At 40.6% G+C, this 23,591-nt stretch overlaps 1 protein-coding gene across 1 annotated transcript in view; it reads right to left on the bottom strand.

Moving 5' to 3' along the window:
* FBXL20 (F-box and leucine rich repeat protein 20) overlaps nucleotides 1-23,591 on the bottom strand; it is a 115,790-nt gene that overhangs the window by 27,482 nt on the left and 64,717 nt on the right. Inside the window, exons 3-6 of the mRNA XM_059996969.1 lie at nucleotides 8,430-8,484; nucleotides 5,733-5,807; nucleotides 3,942-4,036; nucleotides 3,379-3,447 (exon numbers count right to left, since the gene is read on the bottom strand). Coding sequence (XP_059852952.1) covers nucleotides 3,379-3,447; nucleotides 3,942-4,036; nucleotides 5,733-5,807; nucleotides 8,430-8,484 — 294 coding nt within the window. The remainder of the gene's footprint in view (nucleotides 1-3,378; nucleotides 3,448-3,941; nucleotides 4,037-5,732; nucleotides 5,808-8,429; nucleotides 8,485-23,591) is intronic.

The raw sequence follows: 23,591 nt of genomic DNA, 5'->3' as shown, positions 1-23,591 counted from the left end.
TTGTTGTTGCTACAGTGAAAACATTTAAAATCTACTCTCAAGTATACAATACAGTACTGTTAACTATAGCCATCATGCTATGTATGTTTTAGATACTGTATTTCCAATTCCAGAGTTTCCATTTGGCTCATATTTTACAATTTCTTTTAATTGATATTCTCTATTTAACAAGTTATTATTATCATACTTTGCTTTTGAAAATTGGGTATATAATTAACATGTAACATTATATTAGTTTTAGGTGTACAACAAAATGATTCAATATACACATATATTGCAAAATGATTACCACAATAAGTCCATCCATTACTACGCACGGCTCCAATTTTTTTTTCTCGTGATGAAAACTTAAATTTCTTTCTTTCTTTCTGGCTGCGTTGGTTCTTCGTTGCTGCGCACGGGCTTCTCATTGCCATTGCAGTGGTTTCTCTTGTGGAGCACAGGCTCTAGGCGCACAGGCTTCGTAGTTGTGGCACTCAGGCTCAGCAGTTGTGGCACTCAGGCTCAGTAGTTGTGGCACTCAGGCTCAGCAGTTGTGGCTCTCAGGGTCTAGGGCTCAGGCTCAGTAGTTGTGGAACACAGGCTTAGTTGCTCTGCGGCATGTGGGATCTTCCCGAAGCAGGGCTCGAACCTGTGTCCCCTGCATTGGCAGGCGGATTCTTAACCACTGCGCCACCAGGGAAGTCCATGAAAACTTTTAAGACCTACTTTCAATTTTTAGAAATCTGATTTCAGTGTATGTAACGTGCACATATTTTTATTAAGTTTATCCTTAAGTATTTTATGTTCTTGGATGTTACCACGAATGTTGCTATATTTAAAATTTCATTTTCCATTTGTTCGTTGATGGTTTACGGATACAGAATTAATTTTTGCATATTGGCCATGTTTCCCGTGAACTTGCTAGAACCCTATCATGCCATTTAAAAATTATTTTCTAATCTGTATGACCCCCACTTTTTCTTCCCTTATTGTACTAGGTGGACTTCCAGTACAATGTTGAATAGATGTAGTAGACCTAATATCCATGCTTTGACCTTAGGGGGAAATGTTCAGTATTTTATGACTAAATACAATGTTAAAATTAGGTTTTTCATATATACAAGTTATCAGGTTGAGGAAGTTACCTTCTCCTAGTTTGTTTAGAGATTTTATCCTTAATGGGTGTTTAATTTTGTAAAATGCTTTTTCTGGATCTATTGAGATGATCATGTGATTTTTCTTCTTTGATCTGTTATTAAGTTGGAACTTAATAACACTGACTGATTTTGCATGTTAAAACAACCTTACATTTCTGAGATAAATCCAAATTGATTATGATTTATTACCCTTTTCATATATTGCTGGGTTCAATTTGATAATATTTTGTTACGGATTTTTACAAGTGCATGTGGGATATTGGCCAGTAGTTTCCTTTTCCTGTAATTTTTATTTTATTTTTGATATCATGGTAATGATGATCTCATATAATGAATTAGAAAGTTTTCCCTCCTCCTCTATTTTTTTGAAAGATTATTCCTTTCTAAAATATTCGATAGAATTCAGTACTGTGCAAGCCTATAGGTTTTTGTTTTTATTTTTTGGTGGTAAGGTTTTTAATCACCAATCCAGTTTATAAAGATATAAGGCTATTCAGATTTTCTATTTCTTTACAGTTTTGGTAATTTGTGTCTTTCAAGGAAATTATCTATTTCATCTAAGCTGTCAAATTTATTGGCATAAAATTGCTCACAACATCCTCTAATTAACTTTTGAATCTGTGTACAAACTTTAGTGATATTTCTTTTTACAGTCTTGGTACTGGTGATTTGTGTCTTTTTTTTTTTTTTTTTGCAGTACGCGGGCCTCTCACTGTTGTGGCCTCTCCCGCTGAGAAGCACAGGCTCCGGACGCGCAGGCTCAGCGGCCACGGCTCACGGGCCCAGCCGCTCCACGGCATGTGGGATCTTCCCGGACCAGGGCGCGAACCCGTGTCCCCTGCATCGGCAGGCAGACTCCCAACCACTGCGCCACCAGGGAAGCCCCTGTGTCTTCTTTCTTGACTAATTTCGACAGAGGTCGATCAAGCTTATTGATTTTATTTCAAAGAAACAGCTTCTGGTTTCATGGATTTTTCTCTACTCTATGCCCATTTTTTATTTCATTGATTTCCACCATTATCTTTTTTATTTCCTTCCTTTTACTTATGTAGATTTATTTTTCTTTCTCTAGTTTTCAAAGGTGGAAGATTTGATTTTAAACCTTTCTTTTAAGATAAGCATCTACAGGATTTCACTGGTGGTACAGTGGTTAAGAATCCACCTGCCAATGCAGGGGACATGGGTTCGAGCCCTGGTCCGGGAAGATCCCATATGATGCACAGCAACTAAGCCCGTGTGCCACAACTGAGCCGGCGCTCTACAGCCCTCGAGCCACAACTGCTGAGCGCACGTGCCACAACTACTGAAGCCTGTGCGCCTAGAGCCGTGCTCCGCAACAAGAGAAGCCACCACAATGAGAAGCGTGCACACCGCAACGAAGAGTAGTCCCCGCTCACCGCAACTAGAGAAAGCCCGCGTGCAGCAACAAAACCCAACGCACCCAAAAATAAATAAAATAAAATAATTAAAAAACAAAAAAGTTAACCAGTTGTAACCTCAAAGAAAGCAATAAAATAAACAATGTGTACCCTGTGCTTGGACTGTCTTCTACTTTCCCTCATTCAAGCAATTCTAAAGAGCCCATCTCTTTCATGAGGCCTTTTTGAAAAACAGGAGGATCCACTGACTAATCCTGGCCACTCCCTGTGTAAACATCTTCTTCACCTTCCAATAGGCAACAATTTCCCTACATAATATTTAAATGTTATTTGATACATGTTATTACCAATAGATCCTTAGGCTGAATGTTTTTTATGTCTACCTTCTTATGCCTATTGGGTCTGTGACAGTAAACTCTGAAGGATGGAGGATTATGCTTTCTTTCTTTTATATTGTGACTGACACAAGACACTGTACTTTTAAAGAGTCATTTAATAAACACTCTCTATATTGATTACTCTAAGCTATGTTTAAGATTTTACATCTTTTTATAGCATCACCTGTTTATGTGTCTTTTGAATGATAGCTACTCGTGTCTTTTTGAAATGTAAGTAGTCCTATATTAGTATTTCCTACTGCACATTCACTGACTACAATTTTAAGTTTTCTTTTAAAAATCAAAACAGAATTTGAACCAAATTCTAAGATAAGTATCTTATTCTATTTCTAAATTTAAACATCTTTCCTCTATAAAACCAAAATGAAATTTGCTAAATATATTTAGTAGTCTGCATTAAAAGCTAGTATAGGCAGGACACAAGAGGCTATGACTTACCCTTCTAAAACATAAAATACTTACGCATCTGTAGTCTTTGTACACCCATTGAGATTCAGTACTTCAATGTTCCTACAGTTTTGTGCAAAGGTCCTTTACAGGAAAGAAAGTGAAGGGTTTGAGGTGAAACGGGCACAATTCTCGGCATTAAAAAAATAACAGAAGATACCAATAGTGGTAATAATGGATATTACTGGTACAAAATGGTACAAAAAGTTGTTCACAATTACGAATAAATTACTTTTCAACCATAAACTTTTAAACATCAATCTTTTTGTCAACCAAAGTTAAAATTATCCTAACTTCGAGTAAGCAAACTTAAAAAAATTTACTCAAAGCTCCAAACGAACCATTTATAATATGGGGAATCTGGCTTTTTGGGGGGAGCACTTGTTCTTGTTTTATTCTCAAAACCACACATTCCACTACTGGATATTTGTGTTATAAGCAGTGAACGTGTATTTGGGTTCAGAATAGCTTAGGAATATGAAAACTATTCCAGCCTTTTCTGGGTGAGACAGTGCTGTGTTTGGTGCTGTTCTTCACTTCAGTCAAGAAGATGAGTTAATCGATAGCTATGTTTTTACCTTAATGCATTGTCTCCTACTCCGAGACACCCACGAAGACTTAGCTTTCGTAAAAAGCCCCCACACCTTTTTGAAATATTCTCCACTACCCGGCCCTGTAAAAAAAGAAGACAGGTATACAAAGGTAAGCCACCACATCGTTTCTGAAAAGACCACATCCTCATTTTTAAGAGACTTCTACTCGTTTTAAAGACCTAATTAAATCAATATGAAAATTTCAACTTACTGGGAGAAAGCTTTCCTGATTAACCCATCCACTTGAAACATACCTAAACCCTATATTGTTATTTACTTTGTTCCTCTTGTAAGATACCCTGCATTTGAGGAAATGGTGCTCTGTAGTTCTCTTATGCCACTACATCAATGTAGATTCCCCTCCTGCAGCCACAGGACATTAACTCTCTCTATTATTTCTGTGTATTTACTATAGTGCTCTAAATACAGCACAGACTCAATGAACACTTCACAAAAGCTTGCTGAATGGTTTTGTAGGCCAGGCTGCTTTAAATATTTACATCCATGAAGATCAGAGAATTGTGAAAAACAGAAAAATCCAGCACGTCGGTGGGTATCATTTTAAAAGTACTTTATGGGACTTCCCTGGCAGTCCAATGGTTAAGACTTCGCTTTCCAATGCAAGGGGTGTGGGTTTGATCCCTGGTTGGGGAGCTAAGATCCCATATGCCTCGTGGCCAAAAAACCAAAACATAAAACAGAAGCAATATGGTAACAAATTCAATAAAGACTTTAAAAATGGTCCACATCAAAAAAAAAGTCTTTAAAAAACATATTAAAAAATAAAAGTACTGGGCTTCCCTGGTGGCGCAGTGGTTGAGAGTCCGCCTGCTGATGCAGGGGACACGGGTTCGCGCCCCGGTCCGGGAAGATCCCACATGCCGCGGAGCGGCTGGGCCCGTGAGCCGTGGCCGCTGAGCCTGCGCGTCCGGAGCCTGTGCTCCGCAACGGGAGAAGCCACAACAGTGAGAGGCCCGCGTACCACACAAAAAAAATAATAATAAAATAAAATAAAAGTACTTTATGAAGATAATATAAAGTTCATGTGAGGTTTTTTTAACTTCTTACATGGATTCTCAAGACCACTAAGTTCCACTAGAACTCAAAAAAAAAACAAACCCAACAGAAAAAATAGCTACATCTAAATCTAATTTAATCCTTATAACACAGTGAGGAAGCTATTACTTCCACTCTCCAGATGAGAAAACCAAGGACTACAGAGCTCAAATTCAGGTTAAAATAATTTAAGCTTAAGCCATTCTTCTCCATTTTAGAGAAAATAGGCAATACTAAGAGATAAAATATGGGGGAGAAGTGAGAAGGGAAAAAATCTCTCCCCAATAAAAGTAATCCAATTCATTCTCTACAAAAACTATCTATAGGCTCCCCCAGAACCCAGAATGCTCATCAAGAAGAATTTATGCAGATATCATGCTCCAGTAAATTAACTCCACTTAGTTTTAAATAAACAAATATGAAAAGACTTCCTTAAAAAGAGCAAACAAAGGTTCACATTTCCACCACAAAAATAAAAACAAAAATGAGTCCTATTAAAACTAAATAACTCAGTATTATTTCAGTAAAATAATTCTGCTCATTCTCAAAAACTGAACCAGTTCTTGGGAAAATTGCAAGCTCCCATGAAGTTCAGATGCGCTGAAATGAACAGTCTCTCTCTCCTGGGAAAGGAGATTTATGTGGTTGGGGCTAATCTGTCCTATATGCTGCAATTACATTCTAACGAGAGAGATGGGGCCACACACCACGCAGTCATACCTCGATATCCCTCTGGAAATCAAACAGGTCAATTCGCTGCCAGTTACTGCCATCCAGAGCCAGAACATTCCAGGCCTATTTTGAAGAAGAAGAGACAGAATGAACAGAAGCTGAAATGAAGGGGAAAAGCTAGCAAAATTCAAGTTCACAATTCAACCTACTAATGATTGAAATTGACCAAAAAATTTCTTAGCACCTCCACCATTAACTCCCCAAAAGTCAGTCTTATTTCTGATTCATACTTTATTCTCCAAGTAGATTATCTCATAAATGAGTGGGTACAGAAATTAGTAGCTACGAAAGATCTTACATTAGCGGGCTGGGGAAAGAACAGGTTGTGATAAGTATCACAGCCGGAAACTGTTTTCTAACTTGAGTTTCCAATCTCAAAATGAGATAATCCAGCTAATGAAAAGCAAGTCTGTTACTCTATCCCTCAACTAGGAACGAGGTGAGTGTGAAACCAAAGAAAGAAGATGGCACTCTGAATGTAGTGTGTATACATATGCCATGTTCAATAAAAATATGCTATTCATAGCATCACTTGTTTGGACCCAAAACTGTGATATGGTGACCTGGGATTTACAAAAGACACTATCATTTCTCAGTATACATGACAGAGACTTAATGCTTTCCTCATTACCAATTTGCTCACTCAGGCATGTTTTTCAATTGGTCATCTTTTCCTTCAACTTGATTCAGTGGTAATTTTAAACACTGAAAGTTTTAAGACTTCTCATACATTTCTTTAATTACCTAAAGGGAGGCAAGAAAGCTTCCAAGATTTTCAACCTTTCAGGATAAGGTGAAAAATGACTCCACTAAGAGTTAACCTTTTGCGGATCGTTCTGTATTTTAATCAGAAAGCCTTTAAACGTTTTCCCTACTAAATTTAAAGTGTAAACAAAAGTCTTAACACTGTTAAGTTATAAACTTAGAATATTATCTCTTACTACAACAATTCAAAACACAGATTCGATACTGAAATTCTAAAACGGAAATTAAAGATACCCTTATAAGCCCCAGGTAACTATCACACAATCAGTAAGAAAGATGTCAGGGGTATGAGGGTTAACAAAGTTATTATTATAGAAATCTTTAAGGTTTTCTCAGGATTTCGATGTTACTTTTCTTTTTGTGGCTTCATATTTTTCCAACAGTTTCTTAAATGGCTCCATGGGAGACAAGAGATAAAACCTTTAAAGATCATATGTTTACTAGATTCTTAGGCTAACTCTATCTCTGATTTGATACTTCTCATTTCCTTATACTATTTTCTTCAGCAAGCAGGACACATGCTAAAGTGAGACTAAAATTAGGAATGACAGGTTCCTCTCTAGAGTTTTTGCTGTTGTTTTTTTTTTTTTTTAAAGCAAATTAACTAAATACTTCAAGTACAGAGAATAACAGGCTAACTACCCATGTTCCAATTGTACAGATGTAATGAAAATTGGCATTCTGCTTCCTTTTAAGTTAAAACACATTAAGAAGGAAGAGGAACCTGAACATGAAAACAACAATTAAAACTCACTCAAATCAACATTCTTGAGATGAGACTCTGCAACCAAACAGGTTAAGACACTGGTCTGGGAATTTTGTTTCTCAATGATGACCTCAGCTTCATATGGAGACAAAAAAGAAACCCCACTCATTTGTACCAGCCATGACTAAGGCAACCACTCAGGTACCAGGAACAGAACTGTCATGAATAGAAATCATCAAAATATGCCTGATTGTTTCTTAAATAGCTGAGATACAGATTTAGTATGGCTTTTAGGATGTAGAAATTACATTAAAGTTAGCAAGATGAGGTGGATTTTCTATGGCAAGTTTTGTGGGGGTTTTTTTTGAAGGAAATTGGTGATGGAAATTTGAAGGAAAACCTGGGTCCACTTAACAGAGGTAAACACAATACTCTGATGCTGAGTATTGTGATATAACCATATTACATACTCAGCACCTAGGACTATACCTGGTACATAGTAGGTTCTCAATAAGTATCTGTTAAACATCAAAAAGCCATTGTCCAGTTTATAAAAAGATGATAACTGTATGTACTCATTCATCTTATTAATTATTATATATCTGTATTACAAAAGAGACTATGAATGATTCATAAAGCAATTTTCCCACAACAGAGATTCTATTCTTAATATTAGTGGCAGCAATAAGATTATGTCTCACTGTTTTGTCATAGTAATGTCAATTGACAAAAATGGATAAGTAAGAGTAATGCAGAAACTGACTTTGAGAATGGAATTTGGTTTGCTCTACAATTTCTTAAAAATTAAATTCTAGCTATAACCTTTTGAGAAAAAAATATAGGGAGATATCAAGAGCCTTCCATGTATGTACATAAAATGAATAAGGGAAACATAATGAAATACTATATTATTACAGTTCTAAGTAAAGCCTATTCTTTTAATTTGCATGTTTAGTGCTTTTTCCTTGAAAATGTTTCTTCTGTTTATATTACACAAATAGTCAAGAATTTCAAAAAATTAAAGTTAGAGATAGTACATATAGTAGAATTCCACTGTAGAATTAACATGGGTTTGGGTATCCCATGGGTGAAACCACAACCTTGGAAACATAACATACAACTACCATCTGAAGTAAATAGTCGGTCTACTACAGAAGCTGATTATCATTAATGTCAGGAAGGGATGCTCTTGTAATCATGTCAGCCATTCTTACCCTGGAGACCTGAGCACAGCGACACAAGGTTACAACATCCAGAAAAGAAAATATCCTAAAAAGAGACAGAGGAAAACTTTATTATATGATGAATTACTTTCTCTTGATTTTTGCTTATAAATAATTGGCGATGTTAACACATGCACAAAAGGGCAGATGTTCTTTAAACAATAACACTAAAAGCTGGGGCAATTTACAATACTGCCCATAAAAATGTAGGGGGAAAAGGTAATCTTTTACTTGATAATGTACGTGTAAGTACCATAACGAGTTCATTTATTCACATCAAGGGATGATAAAATATTTCTGATACTTTTTAAAGTAAAAAACCAATTTCCACATTCTGGTTATCAAAAGAAACAGGCTAGGGGATGGTTATGTTTATAAAGAATTTTACAGCTATGAAGGAAAAAAGATAAAATATTGGTAAAACCTAAAACTGAGCAACTATAAAATGTTAAATCTCTATATATTTAATTCCAATTTGGGAAATTATAAAACTCAGTTAACACATCAATGTCAGGACACACCACCTAAAATTCTTCTCAGTCTTAGAGAGGCTAAATATTTATTTTGTAGCGTTATTACTTGAAATAATTAATTTGCCTAAAGGACGATAACTCTCTATACCATAAACCACCTGTAAAAACAGCTCAGAGCATCCTGGGAATAAAGTGAATGGGTTACTTGTGCCTACAGTTCTCCTTACTCATGAATGCCCTTAAAGATCATTTTGATCTGAATAACAAGTAAAGCTCTTGTGCAGGTGGCAAAAGGTACAACATAGCGTATACTTTAAAGATGATATTCCTTGAGATAGCTGGAGTGTTACCAAATGGAGGTCAGGAAGCATTAATCTGGAGACGAATGAAAGCTACACTTTCTTTTCCGTTATTACTCTGAGTTAGCTTAATAGAGCAAAATTTTGTTGTTTAGTGATTAGAGGCTGTCAATCACATTTTAGAACTTGGAATAAACTGAGTTAATAATTACATCAGACAAAGTTATATGCATTTTGTAAATAAAGTTTTTTACTCTTTAAAATTTGGGTAATATACATAACATTAAACTTACCATTTAACCACTTTTAAGGGTATAGTTCAGGAGCATTTAAGTACATTCACACTGTTGTGCCACCACCACCACCATCCATCTCTAGAACTTTCTCATCTTCCCAAACTGAAACTCTGGACACAGTAAACAATGACTCCCCGTTTCCCTCTCCCCCAGCCGCTGGCAACCATCACTCTACTTTCATTCTTTACGAATTTGGCTACTCTAGGTACTTCATATGAGCGGAATCACGGTATTTGCCCTTTTGTGACGGGCTTATTTCATTTAGCACCAATGTCTTCAAGGTCCATCCATGTTGTAGCATGCAGTATCAGAATTTCCTTCCTTTTTAAAGCTGTATACCACATTTTCTACATCTGTCCATAGACGGAAACGTTGAAACTTTCTTGTTCCCCTGAGGCGGACTTGCTACCACCCTGATGGCTCTCTTTAATAAAATAAATTTCAAATGGCGGAGGAGGAACCAAGTTGGTGGAGTAGAAGGACGTGCTCTCACTCCCTCTTGCAAGAACACCAGAATCACAACTAGCTGCTGGACAATCATCAACAGGAAGACACCGGAACTCACCAAAAAAGATACCCCATATGCGAAGACAAAGGAGAAGCTACAATGAGACGGTAGGAGGGGTGCAATCACAGTAAAATCAAATCCCATAACTGCTGGGTGGGTGACTCACAGACTGGAGAACACTTATACCACAGAAATCCACCCACTGGACTGAAGGTTCTGAGCCCCACGTCAGGCTTCCCAACCTCGGGGTCCGGCAACGGGAGGAGGAATTCCTAGAGAATCAGACTTTGAAGGCTAGTGGGAATTGATTGCAGGACTTCGACAGGACTGGGAGAAACAGAGACTCCACTCTTGGAGGGCACATACAAAGTAGTGTGCGCACTGGGACCTAGGGGAAGGAGCAGTGACCCCAGGGGAGACTGAACCTGACCTACCTGCTAGTGTTGGAGGGTCTCCTGCAGAGGCAAGGGGGTGGCTGTGGCTCACCGCGGGGACAAGGACACTGGCAGCAGAAGTTCTGGTAAGTACTCCTTGGCGTGAGCCCTCCCGGAGTCCGCCATTAGCCCCATCAAACAGCCCAGGTAGGCTCCAGTGTTGGGTTGCCTCAGGCCAAACAAGCAACAGGGAGGGAACCCAGCCCCACCCATCAACAGTCAAGTGGATTAAAGCTTTACTGAGCTCTGCCCACCAGAGCAACAGTCAGCTCTACCCACCACCAGTGCCTCCCATCAGGGAACCTGCACAAGCCTCTTAGATAGCCTCATCCACCAGAGGGCAGACAGCAGAAGCAAGAAGACTACAATCCTGCAGCCTGTGGAACAAAAACCACATTCACAGAAAGAAAGACAAGATGAAAAGGCAGGGAGCTATGTACCAGATGAAGGAACAAGATAAAACCCCAGAAAAACAACTAAATGAAGTGGAGATAGGCAAACCTTCCAGAAAAAGAATTCAGAAAAATGACAGTGAAGATGATCCAGGACCTCGGAAAAAGAATGGAGGCAAAGATCAAGAAGATGCAAGAAATGTTTAACAAAGACCTAGAAGAAGTAAAGAACAAACAAACAGAGATGAACAATACAATAACTGATATGAAAACTACACTAGAAGGAATCAATAGCAGAATAACTGAGGCAGAAGAACAGATAAGTGACCTGGAAGACAGAATGGTGGAATTCACTGCTGCGGAACAGAATAAAGAAAAAAGCATTAAAAGAAATGAAGACAGCCTAAGAGACCTCTGGGACAACATTAAACGTCAACAACATTTACATTATAGGGGTCCCAGAAGGAGAAGAGAGAGAGAAAGGACCCGAGAAAATATTTGAAGAGATTATAGTCAAAAACTTCCCTAACATGGGAAAGGAAATAGCCACCCAAGTCCAGGAAGCGCAGCGAGTCCCATATAGGATAAACCCAAGGAGAAACACGCCAAGACACGTAGTAATCAAATTGGCAAAAATTAAAGACAAAGAAAAATTACTGAAAGCAGCGAGGGAAAAATGACAACATACAAGGGAACTCCCATAAGGTTAACAGCTGATTTCTCAGCAGAAACTCTACAAGCCAGAAGGGAGTGGCAAGATATACTTAAACTGATGAAAGGGAAGAACCTACAACCAAGATTACTCTACCCAGCAAGGATCTCATTCAGGTTCGATGGAGAAATCAAAAGCTTTACAGACAAGCAAAAGCTAAGAGAATTCAGCACCACCAAACCAGCTCTACAACAAATTTGCTAAAGGAACTTCTCTAAGCGGGAAACACAAGAGAAGAAAAGGACCTACAAAAACAAACCCAAAACAATTAAGAAAATGGTCATAGGAACATACATATCGATAATTACCTTAAACGTGAATGGATTAAATGCTCCAACCGAAAGACACAGGCTTGCTGAATGGATACAAGAACAAGACCCATATATATGCTGTCTACAAGAGACCCACTTCAGACCTAGGGACACATACAGAAAAAGTGAGGGGATGGAAAAAGATATTCCATGCAAATGGAAATCAAAAGAAAGCTGGAGTAGCTATATTCATATCAAATAAAATAGACTTTAAAATAAAGAATGTTACAAGAGACAAGGAAGGACACTACCTAATGATCAAGGGATCAATCCAAGAAGAAGATATAACAATTATAAAAATATATGCACCCAACATAGGAGCACCTCAATACATAAGGCAACTGCTAACAGCTATAAAAGAGGAAATCGAAAGTAACACAATAATAGTGGGGGACTTTAACACCTCACTTACACCAATGGACAGATCATCCAAAATGAAAATACATAAGGAAACACAAGCTTTAAATGACACAATAGATCAGATAGATTTAACTGATATTTATAGGACATTCCATCCAAAAACAGCAGATTACACTTTCTTCTCAAGTGCGCACGGAACATTCTCCAGGATAGATCACATCTTGGGTCACAAATCAAGCCTCAGTAAATTTAAGAAAACTGAAATCATATCAAGCATCTTTTCTGACCACAATGCTATGAGATTAGAAATGAATTACAGGGAAAAAAATGTAAACAACACAAACACATGGAGGCTAAACAATACATTACTAAATAACCAAGAAATCACTGAAGAAATCAAAGAGGAAATCAAAAAATACCTAGAGACAAATGACAACGAAAACACGACGATCCAAAACCTATGAGATGCAGCAAAAGCAGTTCTAAGAGGGAAGTTTATAGCTATACAAGCCTACCTCAAGAAACAAGAAAAATCTCAAATACACAATCTAACCTTACACCTAAAGGAACTAGAGAAAGAAGAACAAACAGGACCCAAAGTTAGCAGAAGGAAAGAAATCAAAGATCAGAGCAGAAATAAATGAAATACAAACAAAGGAAACAATAGCAAAGATCAATAAAACTAAAAGCTGGTTCTTTGAGAAGATAAACAAAATTGATAAACCATTAGCCAGACTCATCAAGAGGGAGAGGACTCAAATCAATAAAATTAGAAATGAAAAAGGAGAAGTTATAACAGACACTGAAGAAATACAAAGCATCCTAAGAGACTACTACAAGCAACTCTATGCCAATAAAATGGACAACCTGGAAGAAATGGACAAATTCTTAGAAAGGTATATATAACCTTCCAAGACTGAACCAGGAAGAAATAGAAAATATGAACAGACCAATCACAAGTAATGAAATTGAAACTGTGATTAAAAATCTTCTAACAAGCAGAAAGTCCAGGACGAGATGGCTTCACAGGTGAATTTTATCAAACATTTAGAGAAGAGCTAACACCCATCCTTCTCAAACTCTTCCAAAAAATTGCAGAGGAAGGGGCTTCCCTGGTGGCACAGTGGTTGAGAGTCCGCCTGCCGATGTAGGGGACCCGGGTTCGTGCCCCGGTCCGGGAAGATCCCACATGTCGCAAAGCAGCTGGGCCCGTGAGCCATGGCTGCTGAGCCTACGCGTCCGGAGCCTGTGCTCCGCAACGGGAGAGGCCACAACAGTGAGAGGCCCGTGTACCGCAAAAAAAAAAAAAAAAAAAAAAAAAAAGTTGCAGAGGAAGGAACACTCCCAAACTCATTCTCTGAGGCCATCATCACCCTGATACCAAAACGAGACAAAGGTACTACAAAAAAAGAAAATTACAGACCAATATCACTGATCAATATAGATAAAAAAATCCTCAAAATACTAGCAAACAGAATCCAGCAACACATTAAAAGGATCATACACCATGACCAAGTGGGATTTATCCCAGGAATGCAAGGATTCTTCAATATATGCAAATCAATCAATGTGATACACCATATTAACAAACTGAAGAATAAAAACCATATGATCATCTCAATAGATGCAGAAAAAGCTTTTGACAAAATTCAACACCCATTTATGATAAAAACTCTCCAGAAAGTGGCCATAGAGGGAACCTACCTCAACATAATAAAGGCCATATATGACAAACCCACAGCAAACATCATTCTCAATGGTGAAAAACTGAAAGCATTTCCTCTAAGATCAGGAACAAGACAAGGATGTCCACTCTCACCACTATTATTCAACATAGTTTTGGAAGTCCTAGCCACGGAAACCAGAGAAAAAAAGAAATAAAAGGAATACAAATTGGAAAAGAAGAAGTAAAACTGTCACTGTTTGCAGATGACATGATACTATACATAGAGCATCCTAAAGATGCCACCAGAAAACTAATAGAGGTAAGCAATGAATTTGGTAAAGTTGCAGGATACAAAATTAATGCACAGAAATCTCTTGCATTCCTATACACTAATCATGAAAAATCTGAAAGAGAAATTAAACACTCCCATTTACCACTGCAACAAAAAGAATAAAATACCTAGAAATAAACCTACCTATGAAGACAAAAGACCTGTATGCAGAAGACTATAAGACACTGATGAAAGAAATTGAAGATGATACCAACAGATGGAGAGATATACCATGTTCTTGTATTGAAAGAATCAATATTGTGAAAATGACTATACTACCCAAAGCAATCTACAGATTCAATGCAATCCCTGTCAAATTACCAATGGCATTTTTTACAGACCTAGAACAAAAAATCTTAAAATTTGTATGGAGATACAAAAGACCCCGAATAGCCAAAGCAGTCTTGAGGGAAAAAAAACGGAGCTGGAGGAATCAGACTCCCTGACTTCAGACTATACTACAAAGCTACAGTAATCAAGACAATATGGTACTGGCACAAAAAGAGAAACATAGATCAATGGAACAAGATAGAAAGCTCAGAGATAAACCCATGCACCTATGGTCAACAAATCTATGACAAAGGAGGCAAGAATATACAATGGAGAAAAGACAGTCTCTTCAATAAGTGGTGATGGGAAAACTGGACAGCTACATGTAAAAGAATTAAATTAGAACACTCCCTAACACCATACACAAAAATAAACTCAAAATGGATTCGAGACCTAAATTTAAGACCAGATACTATAAAACTCTTAGAGGAAAACATAGGAAGAACACTCTGACATAAATCACAGGAAGATCTTTTCTGATCCACCTCCTAGAGTAATGGAAATAAAAACAAAAATAAACAAATGAAACCTAATGAAACTTCAAAGCTTTTGCACAGCAAAGGAAACCACAAACAAGACAAAAAGACAACCCTCAGAATGGGAGAAAATATTTGCAAACGAATCAACGGACAAAGGATTAATATCCAAAATATATAAACAGCTCATCCAGCTCAATATTAAAGAAACAAACAACCCAATCCAACAATGGATTTAGGCAGAAGACCTAAACAGACATTTCTCCAAAGAAGATATACAGATGGCCAAGAAGAACATGAAAAGCTGCTCAACATCACTAATTATTAGAGAATTGCAAATCAAAACTACAATGATGTATCAATTCACACCAGTTAGAATTGGCATCATCGGAAAATCTACAAACAACAAATGCTGGAGAGGGTGTGGAGAAAAGGGAAGCCTCTTGCACTGTTGGTGGTGTGGGACTCGAGGGACATTGTTCCAGCTAATGATTAAGAACTCTCCAGACAATAGGGGCTTCTTAGACAATGGGTGAATTTCCAGGATGTCCGGCCCCCTTCCGAGAAGGAGGGAGATAACAAAATGTAAAAAAGGTGTCTGTCAAAGACCAATCAGGCAGCTGGGGAGAAGGAGGGAGATAACAAAATGTAAAAAAGGTGTCTGTCAAAGACCAATCAGGCAGCTGGGGACAAGTTCCCTCTCTGGTCCGAGCCTAAGCCGGGACCAATCAGCAGGAGAACACAACCAAATCTATAATTTACATACGGGGAAGTGGAAACCTATAAAACTGACATATTCGCGCCCAAAAGGGTTCCTTCTTCGACCTCCTGCGTGAGGACCAAGGAACCCCGGTGCACCGGCCTTCAATAAACCTCTTGCGTTTTGCATCGACTTCCGACTCTTGTTGTTTCCTGGGCGAGTCGAAACTCCTAGGAGACCGCGCAGGTCTAACATTTGGGGGCTCGTCCGGGATTCCACTCGCCCCGGACCACAAGAACATCGGGAGTTGGAGGTACCAGGTAAGCTCGAGCTTGATTGTCTGTTTGTCCCTTGTTCTTTGTGGGCCATTATCGGAGGAAAGCCGTAAGAATCGGCTTATTATGGAATCTGTATCGGACCTCTGGCTAGGCAGACGTGCTAATAGCCGGCGTCCATGAGCCCTAGGGGACGCCCTAGTGGCTCATCTGGAAGGAGAGGCAAACTCTGTCTCCCCTTCACTCGGTTTCGGCAGTTCCCTTGGTGGTAACTGCCATCTGAAGAAGTTTCGGTTTTGAAGCGAGCTCGCGGTGGCCCATACGTATATGTGTTTCGTGGAGTTTTAACTGTTTCTGTATTGTGGTCTATTCTTCTTCTCTGACGGACGACAATGGGACAAACTATGACGACTCCTCTTTCCCTTACCCTAAGCTATTGGACCGAAGTTCGGGCCAGAGCCCATAATTTTTCGGTAGAGGTAAAGAAAGGAAAGTGGCAGACTTTGTGTGCCTCTGAATGGCCAACATTTCAGATAGGATGGCCCCCCGAAGGATCCTTTTTATTAGACAAGATTAAGCTGCTGAAGTCTAAGATATTTAATATAGATCCCCACGGACATCCAGACCAAGTACTATATGTCTTGGTCTGGGAAGATTTAATTCTCTCCCCACCTCCGTGGGTCCGGCCCTTTGTTTCCTCAACAGGTACGTCCGCGCATACATCAGCAGCGTCGGAGATATTAGCCTTAAAGAAAAACCCCAACACGGAGAAGCTACCCGACGCCCCGGATCTACCGAAGACGATTTATCCTGACCCGCAGTCCGATTTGCTTCTTTTGGATTCCCCACCCCCTTATCCTCCGGCCCCGAATCCCCTACCACCTAGAGGACCCCCAGCTCCACTGCCCTCGGCACCAAGGGAACCATCCATGATGGAAGAAGAAAGGGGTCCCTCAGTGGGCACTAGGAGCCAGAGGGCTATCTCCCCGGACTCCACTGCCCTACCTCTTAGAGAATATGGCCCCCCCGATGGCCAAGGGAATAGACCTCTCCAATATTGGCCCTTTTCCTCTGCAGATCTTTATAATTGGAAAATGCATAACCCAACTTTTTCCGAAAATCCACAGGCCCTTACCGCTTTAATAGAATCTCTTGTTTTCTCCCACCAGCCCACATGGGATGATTGTCAGCAGCTGCTCCAGACTCTCCTAACGACTGAGGAGAGGCAACGGGTTCTTTTGGAAGCCAGAAAAAATGTATTAGGCGCCAATGGGCAACCTACCCAGCTGCCTAACGAGATTGATGCTGGTTTCCCACTCGTCAGGCCAAACTGGGATTTCAATGCCCCGGAAGGTAGGGAGCGCCTGAAAATGTATCGCCAGGCTCTGGTGGCGGGTCTCCATGGAGCGGCCAGACGGCCCACTAATTTGGCTAAGGTAAGGGAAGTAACTCAGGGGCCCCAGGAATCGCCAACTGTGTTCCTGGAACGTTTAATGGAAGCCTTTAGATGCTTTACCCCTTATGATCCAACTTCGGAGGGACATAGGGCTACTATAGCAATGGCTTTCATAGATCAAGCGGCCCCTGATATTAAGAAGAAATTACAGAGGCTAGATGGCTTGCAGGGATTTTCGCTTCAGGAGTTAGTAAAAGAGGCAGATAAAGTATATAACAAAAGAGAAACAGAGGAAGAGAAGGAAGAAAGAAAGCAGAAAGAGCAGGAAGCCCGTGAAATAAGACGGGATAAGAGACAGGAGAGGAATTTAAGTAAGATACTGGCCACTGTGGTTGGAGGAAGAAATATAGGGGATAGAAATAGGCAGGAAGGGCGAACGGCAGACAGAAGGCAGCCATTAGACAAGGACCAATGTGCCTACTGTAAAGAAAAAGGGCATTGGGCGAGAGAATGCCCTAAGAAAAAGAATGGAGGAAGGCCAACCAAAAACAAAATCTTAACATTGAAATAAGAAGACTAGGAAAGTCAGGGCTCGAACCCTCTCCCCGAGCCCCGGGTAACTCTTAAAGTGGAGGGGGAACCTGTTCAATTTTTGGTAGATACCGGAGCCCAGCACTCCGTCCTTCTCCACTCAAAAGGTCCTATCTCAGCTAAAAGGTCATGGGTACAAGGAGCCACTGGGAATAAACAATATTCATGGACCACACGAAGGACAGTAGATCTTGGGATTGGACGAGTAACCCATTCATTTTTGATTATTCCGGAATGCCCCTATCCTTTGCTGGGAAGAGATTTACTCTCCAAAGTAGGGGCTCAAATCCACTTTCAGCCAGAAGGTCCCACCATAACTGATAATAAGGGAAGGTTACTTCAAATATTGACTATGAAATTAGAAGATGAATATAAATTATACGAGCAGCCTTCATCCTCACGAGTTAATGTTACTGATTGGGTAACTCGGTTCCCTCAAGCCTGGGCAGAAACTGCCGGAATGGGGATGGCCAAAAATCGGCCCCCGGTGCTAGTGGAACTCAAGGCAACTGCCACCCCAATAACAGTCCGTCAATACCCCATGAGTAGAGAAGCCAAAGATGGTATCCGTCCCCATATACAGAGGCTACTAGACTTGGGCATCTTAATAAGATGTCAATCAGCATGGAACACCCCTCTCCTGCCGGTAAAGAAACCAGGAACAAATGATTATCGGCCGGTGCAGGATCTACGAGAGGTAAACAAACGGGTGGCAGACCTCCACCCCACAGTTCCAAACCCTTACAACCTCCTGAGCACTCTTCCACCTCAACATGCGTGGTATACTGTTTTGGACCTTAAAGATGTTTTTTTCTGTTTAAGACTCTCTCCCCTGAGCCAACCCTACTTTGCCTTCGAATGGAAAGATCCAACATCGGGAATGTCTGGTCAGCTGACATGGACACGGCTACCTCAGGGATTTAAGAACTCCCCGACCATCTTTGATGAAGCTCTCCATCAGGATTTGGCATTATATAGAGAATCAAATCCCCAGGTAACATTACTCCAATACGTTGATGATATTTTATTAGCTGCTGAGACCCAAGAAGATTGTATCAAGGGTACTGAAAAACTGTTAACGGAACTTGGAATCCTGGGATATAGAGCCTCAGCCAAGAAAGCACAAATATGCCAACAACAGGTCAGTTACCTGGGGTATCTATTAAAAGGGGGGCAAAGATGGCTCACGGAGAGCAGAAAGGATACGGTGGCCCAAATTCCGGCTCCCAAAAACGCCAGGCAGGTTAGAGAATTTTGGGGGACGGCCGGATTCTGTAGACTATGGATTCCAGGGTTTGCTGAGCTGGCAGCCCCATTGTACCCCCTAACCAAAAACAGCACTCCTTTCGTTTGGGGCGATAAGGAACAACGGGCTTTTGACCAAATCAAACGAGCTTTACTTTCAGCTCCAGCCCTAGGACTGCCAGATGTAACCAAACCTTTTCATTTATATGTGGCCGAAAATAAGGGCATTGCAAAAGGAGTATTGACTCAGAAATTGGGTCCCTGGAATCGCCCAGTTGCTTATTTGTCAAAAAAATTGGACCCTGTGGCATCAGGATGGCCCACCTGTTTAAAGATAATCGCTGCAGTGGCCGTTCTAGTCAAAGATGCTGACAAACTAACTTTAGGACAAAATCTAACGATAACAGCTCCTCATGCCCTGGAAAATGTAGTCCGTCAACCACCGGATAGGTGGCTAACTAATGCCAGGATGACCCATTACCAAACCCTGTTGCTAAACTCAGATCGCATCAAGTTTGCTCCAGCCACAGGACTCAATCCAGCCACCTTGCTACCTGATCATGACTTGGAAGGCTCCACCATCATACATGATTGTCAGGAAGTACTAGCCGCAGCACACGGCAGTAGGCCAGATCTGATGGACCTGCCCCTCCCTGATGCTGATTTCACCTGGTTCACGGATGGGAGCAGTTTCCTGGAGGAAGGTAAGCGTCGAACTGGGGCAGCCGTGGTAGACGGAAATCAAGTCATATGGGCAGCGGCGCTACCACAAGGGACCTCAGCCCAACGAGCTGAATTAATTGCCCTGATGAGGGCATTAGAGATGGCAGAGAATAAAAAAGTAAACATCTACACAGACAGTAGATATGCGTTTGCTACCGCTCATATCCACGGTGCCATTTACCAACAGAGAGGGCTACTAACTTCAGGTGGCAAAGAAATTAAAAACAAAGATGAAATCGTGGCTTTGTTGACTGCACTCATGCTTCCTACTAAAGTCAGTATCATCCACTGCCCTGGACATCAAAAAGGAAATACCCCAATAATTAGGGGAAATAATATGGCTGACCAAGTGGCCCGAGAAATAGCATCGGGAGAAGTCATTTTAGGACTGTCAGATAAAGTTCCTGAAAAACCAGGCCGCGATGAAGAAATCATCCCGGCCACAACAAAAGGAACTTTGTCCCCTCAGCAAGCAGAATCCATGTTACAACAGATGCACAGATGGACACATTTGGGGACTAAAAAGATGGTAGCCTTGTTACAAAAAGCCGGGTACGAAACCCCTGGAATGACAAAATTAGCTGAACAAATTGTGCAGGAATGCGTCCCATGTCAACAGGTAAATGCTCACAAAGGGAAACTTGAAACTGGAAAGAGACTCAGGGGGGACCGCCCAGGAACTTACTGGGAAGTGGACTTTACCGAAGTGCGTCCTGGAAGGTACGGTAATAAATACCTTTTAGTTTTTGTAGACACTTTTTCAGGATGGATAGAGGCTTTCCCAACAAAGAAAGAAACAGCTGCTGTAGTAGCCAAGAAGATTTTAGAAGAAATTTTTCCTCGATTTGGAGCATCAAAGGTAATAGGGTCTGATAATGGTCCAGCCTTCGTCGCCCAGGTAAGTCAGGATGTGGCCAGATATTTGGGGACTGATTGGAAATTACATTGTGCCTATAGACCCCAAAGTTTAGGTCAGGTAGAAAGAATGAATAGGACTCTAAAAGAGTCCCTAACTAAATTGTCCTTGGAGACTGGCGGTACCGATTGGACGGTGCTCCTTCCATTGGCCCTATTCCGGGTTAGAAATACACCTTCCCGATACCATCTTACTCCTTTTGAAATATTATATGGTGCCCCGCCTCCCCTCCTCACTTTAGGAAAAGAAATAAAACCTGATTGTCAAAATAACACTGACTTATATGCTAGGCTACTGGGACTCCAATTGGTCCAGAAAGAAATATGGTCCCAACTCGCCAAGGCCTACCAACCGGGAACACCGGGAGAAACTCATCCTTTCCAAGTCGGAGACTCCGTATACGTCCGTCGGCATCGAACCCAGACGTTGGAACCTCGATGGAAAGGACCATACACCGTCCTCCTCACCACCCCAACGGCCATAAAAGTGGACGGCATCGCTGCCTGGATCCATGCTTCACATGTGAAGGCTGCACCAGCGACGGCATCATCAGGATGGCGGGCCCAAAGAACCGACAACCCGCTCAAACTCAAGCTTCTACGAACCTAAGACTTATAATTTTGGTTTTACTGCCTTTACTGACTGTAAGTGATTTTAGCCCTCACCTCCCCCAACGTTTAACTTGGCAGGTAATTTCTCAGACTGGAGATGTAACCTGGTCCATTAGTCATACTGCACCCCCCTGGACCTGGTGGCCAGATCTTTTTCCTGATGTTTGTAAATTGGCTATAGGAGCACCTTATTGGGATACAGAAGGTTGAGATTCCATGATTGGAATCAATAGTCACAAGAAAAAGGGGGGAATGTGGGACTCGAGGGACATTGTTCCAGCTAATGATTAAGAACTCTCCAGACAATAGGGGCTTCTTAGACAATGGGTGAATTTCCAGGATGTCCGGCCCCCTTCCGAGAAGGAGGGAGATAACAAAATGTAAAAAAGGTGTCTGTCAAAGACCAATCAGGCAGCTGGGGAGAAGGAGGGAGATAACAAAATGTAAAAAAGGTGTCTGTCAAAGACCAATCAGGCAGCTGGGGACAAGTTCCCTCTCTGGTCCGAGCCTAAGCCGGGACCAATCAGCAGGAGAACACAACCAAATCTATAATTTACATACGGGGAAGTGGAAACCTATAAAACTGACATATTCGCGCCCAAAAGGGTTCCTTCTTCGACCTCCTGCGTGAGGACCAAGGAACCCCGGTGCACCGGCCTTCAATAAACCTCTTGCGTTTTGCATCGACTTCCGACTCTTGTTGTTTCCTGGGCGAGTCGAAACTCCTAGGAGACCGCGCAGGTCTAACAGTGGGAATGTAAATTGATACAGCCACTATGGAGAACAGTATGGAGGTTCCTTAAAAAACTAAAAATAGAATTAACATATGATCCAGCAATCCCACTACTGGGCATATACCCAGAGAAAACCATAATTCAAAAAGACACATGCACCCCAATGTTCACTGCAGCACTATTTACAATAGCCAGGTCATGGAAGCAACCTAAATGCCCATCGACAGACGAATGGATAAAGAAGTCGTGGTACATCTATACAATGGAATATTACTCAGCCATAAAAAGGAACGAAATTGAGTCATTTGTTGAGACGTGGATGGATCTAGAGACTGTCATACAGAGTGAAGTAAGTCAGAAAGAGAAAAACAAATATTATATATTAACGCATGTATGTGGAACCTAGAAAAATGGTACAGATGAACCAGTTTGCAGGGCAGAAGTTGAGACACAGATGTAGAGAACAAACGTATGGACACCAAGGGGGGAAAACCACGGGGGGGGGTGGGGTGGGTATGGTGGTATGCTGAACTGGGCGATTGGGATTGACATGTATACACAGATGTGTATAAAATTGATGACTAATAAGAACCTGTTGTATAAAAAAATAAAATAAAATTCAATAAATAAATAAAATAAATTTCCCACCTTTTAAAATACTGATTACAAATCATTCCCAAATAAATATATATACCCCCAGGTACCTCAATTCCTAAAACAGTAAGTTTATCTAATGCAACAAACCTTCTTACACTGCTTAAATGCTGCTGCTTTTTCCTGTCATCCACTATATACTACCTTTATGTGGAGCTTCATGGTCTAAAGATCCTGCTTCTGCCAAATTACCACTAATCCCTGAGCAATCTGTATAAATATAATATTACACATGGCGGGGGCACAGGAGAGAAATTTTAGATAACGATCCTAGTTAGACTTTAGTAAACTTTCAACAGATAGATTCTTTACAAAATAAAGATGGACATGAAACCTCAGGCTATAGATCAAATGCAGACCTAGGAGACTCTCTGAAGCACATGCCCCAACAATCATAATTTCATTCTTAGAATGTACTGCCTGGGGTACTTAATGTCAAAATTCCCATAAGTTGGCTTTTCACCTGGGTTTGACATTATGATACATTAAAAAGAGAGAGAGAAGACAAATACAGTCGCTGTGCTCCTCTATCAAGCAATAAGAGCTTGGACTCTCCACTCCTGATTTGGCTCCCTGGTATGTGATAAGCCTCTGTGCTTAAATCCCTTCTACCACTCCACAAGCAGTCTGTCTAAATGTCTGCTATTATTTAGTAGCTTCTGACTTCTATTTATTCTACGTACTTGACAATAGAGACAATTACCTTTAGAAACCCAAATA

This window comes from Delphinus delphis, chromosome 19, assembly GCF_949987515.2.
Source record: "Delphinus delphis chromosome 19, mDelDel1.2, whole genome shotgun sequence".
NCBI classification, from domain to species: domain Eukaryota; kingdom Metazoa; phylum Chordata; class Mammalia; order Artiodactyla; family Delphinidae; genus Delphinus; species Delphinus delphis.
This window is presented reverse-complemented; position numbering and strand designations above follow the sequence as displayed.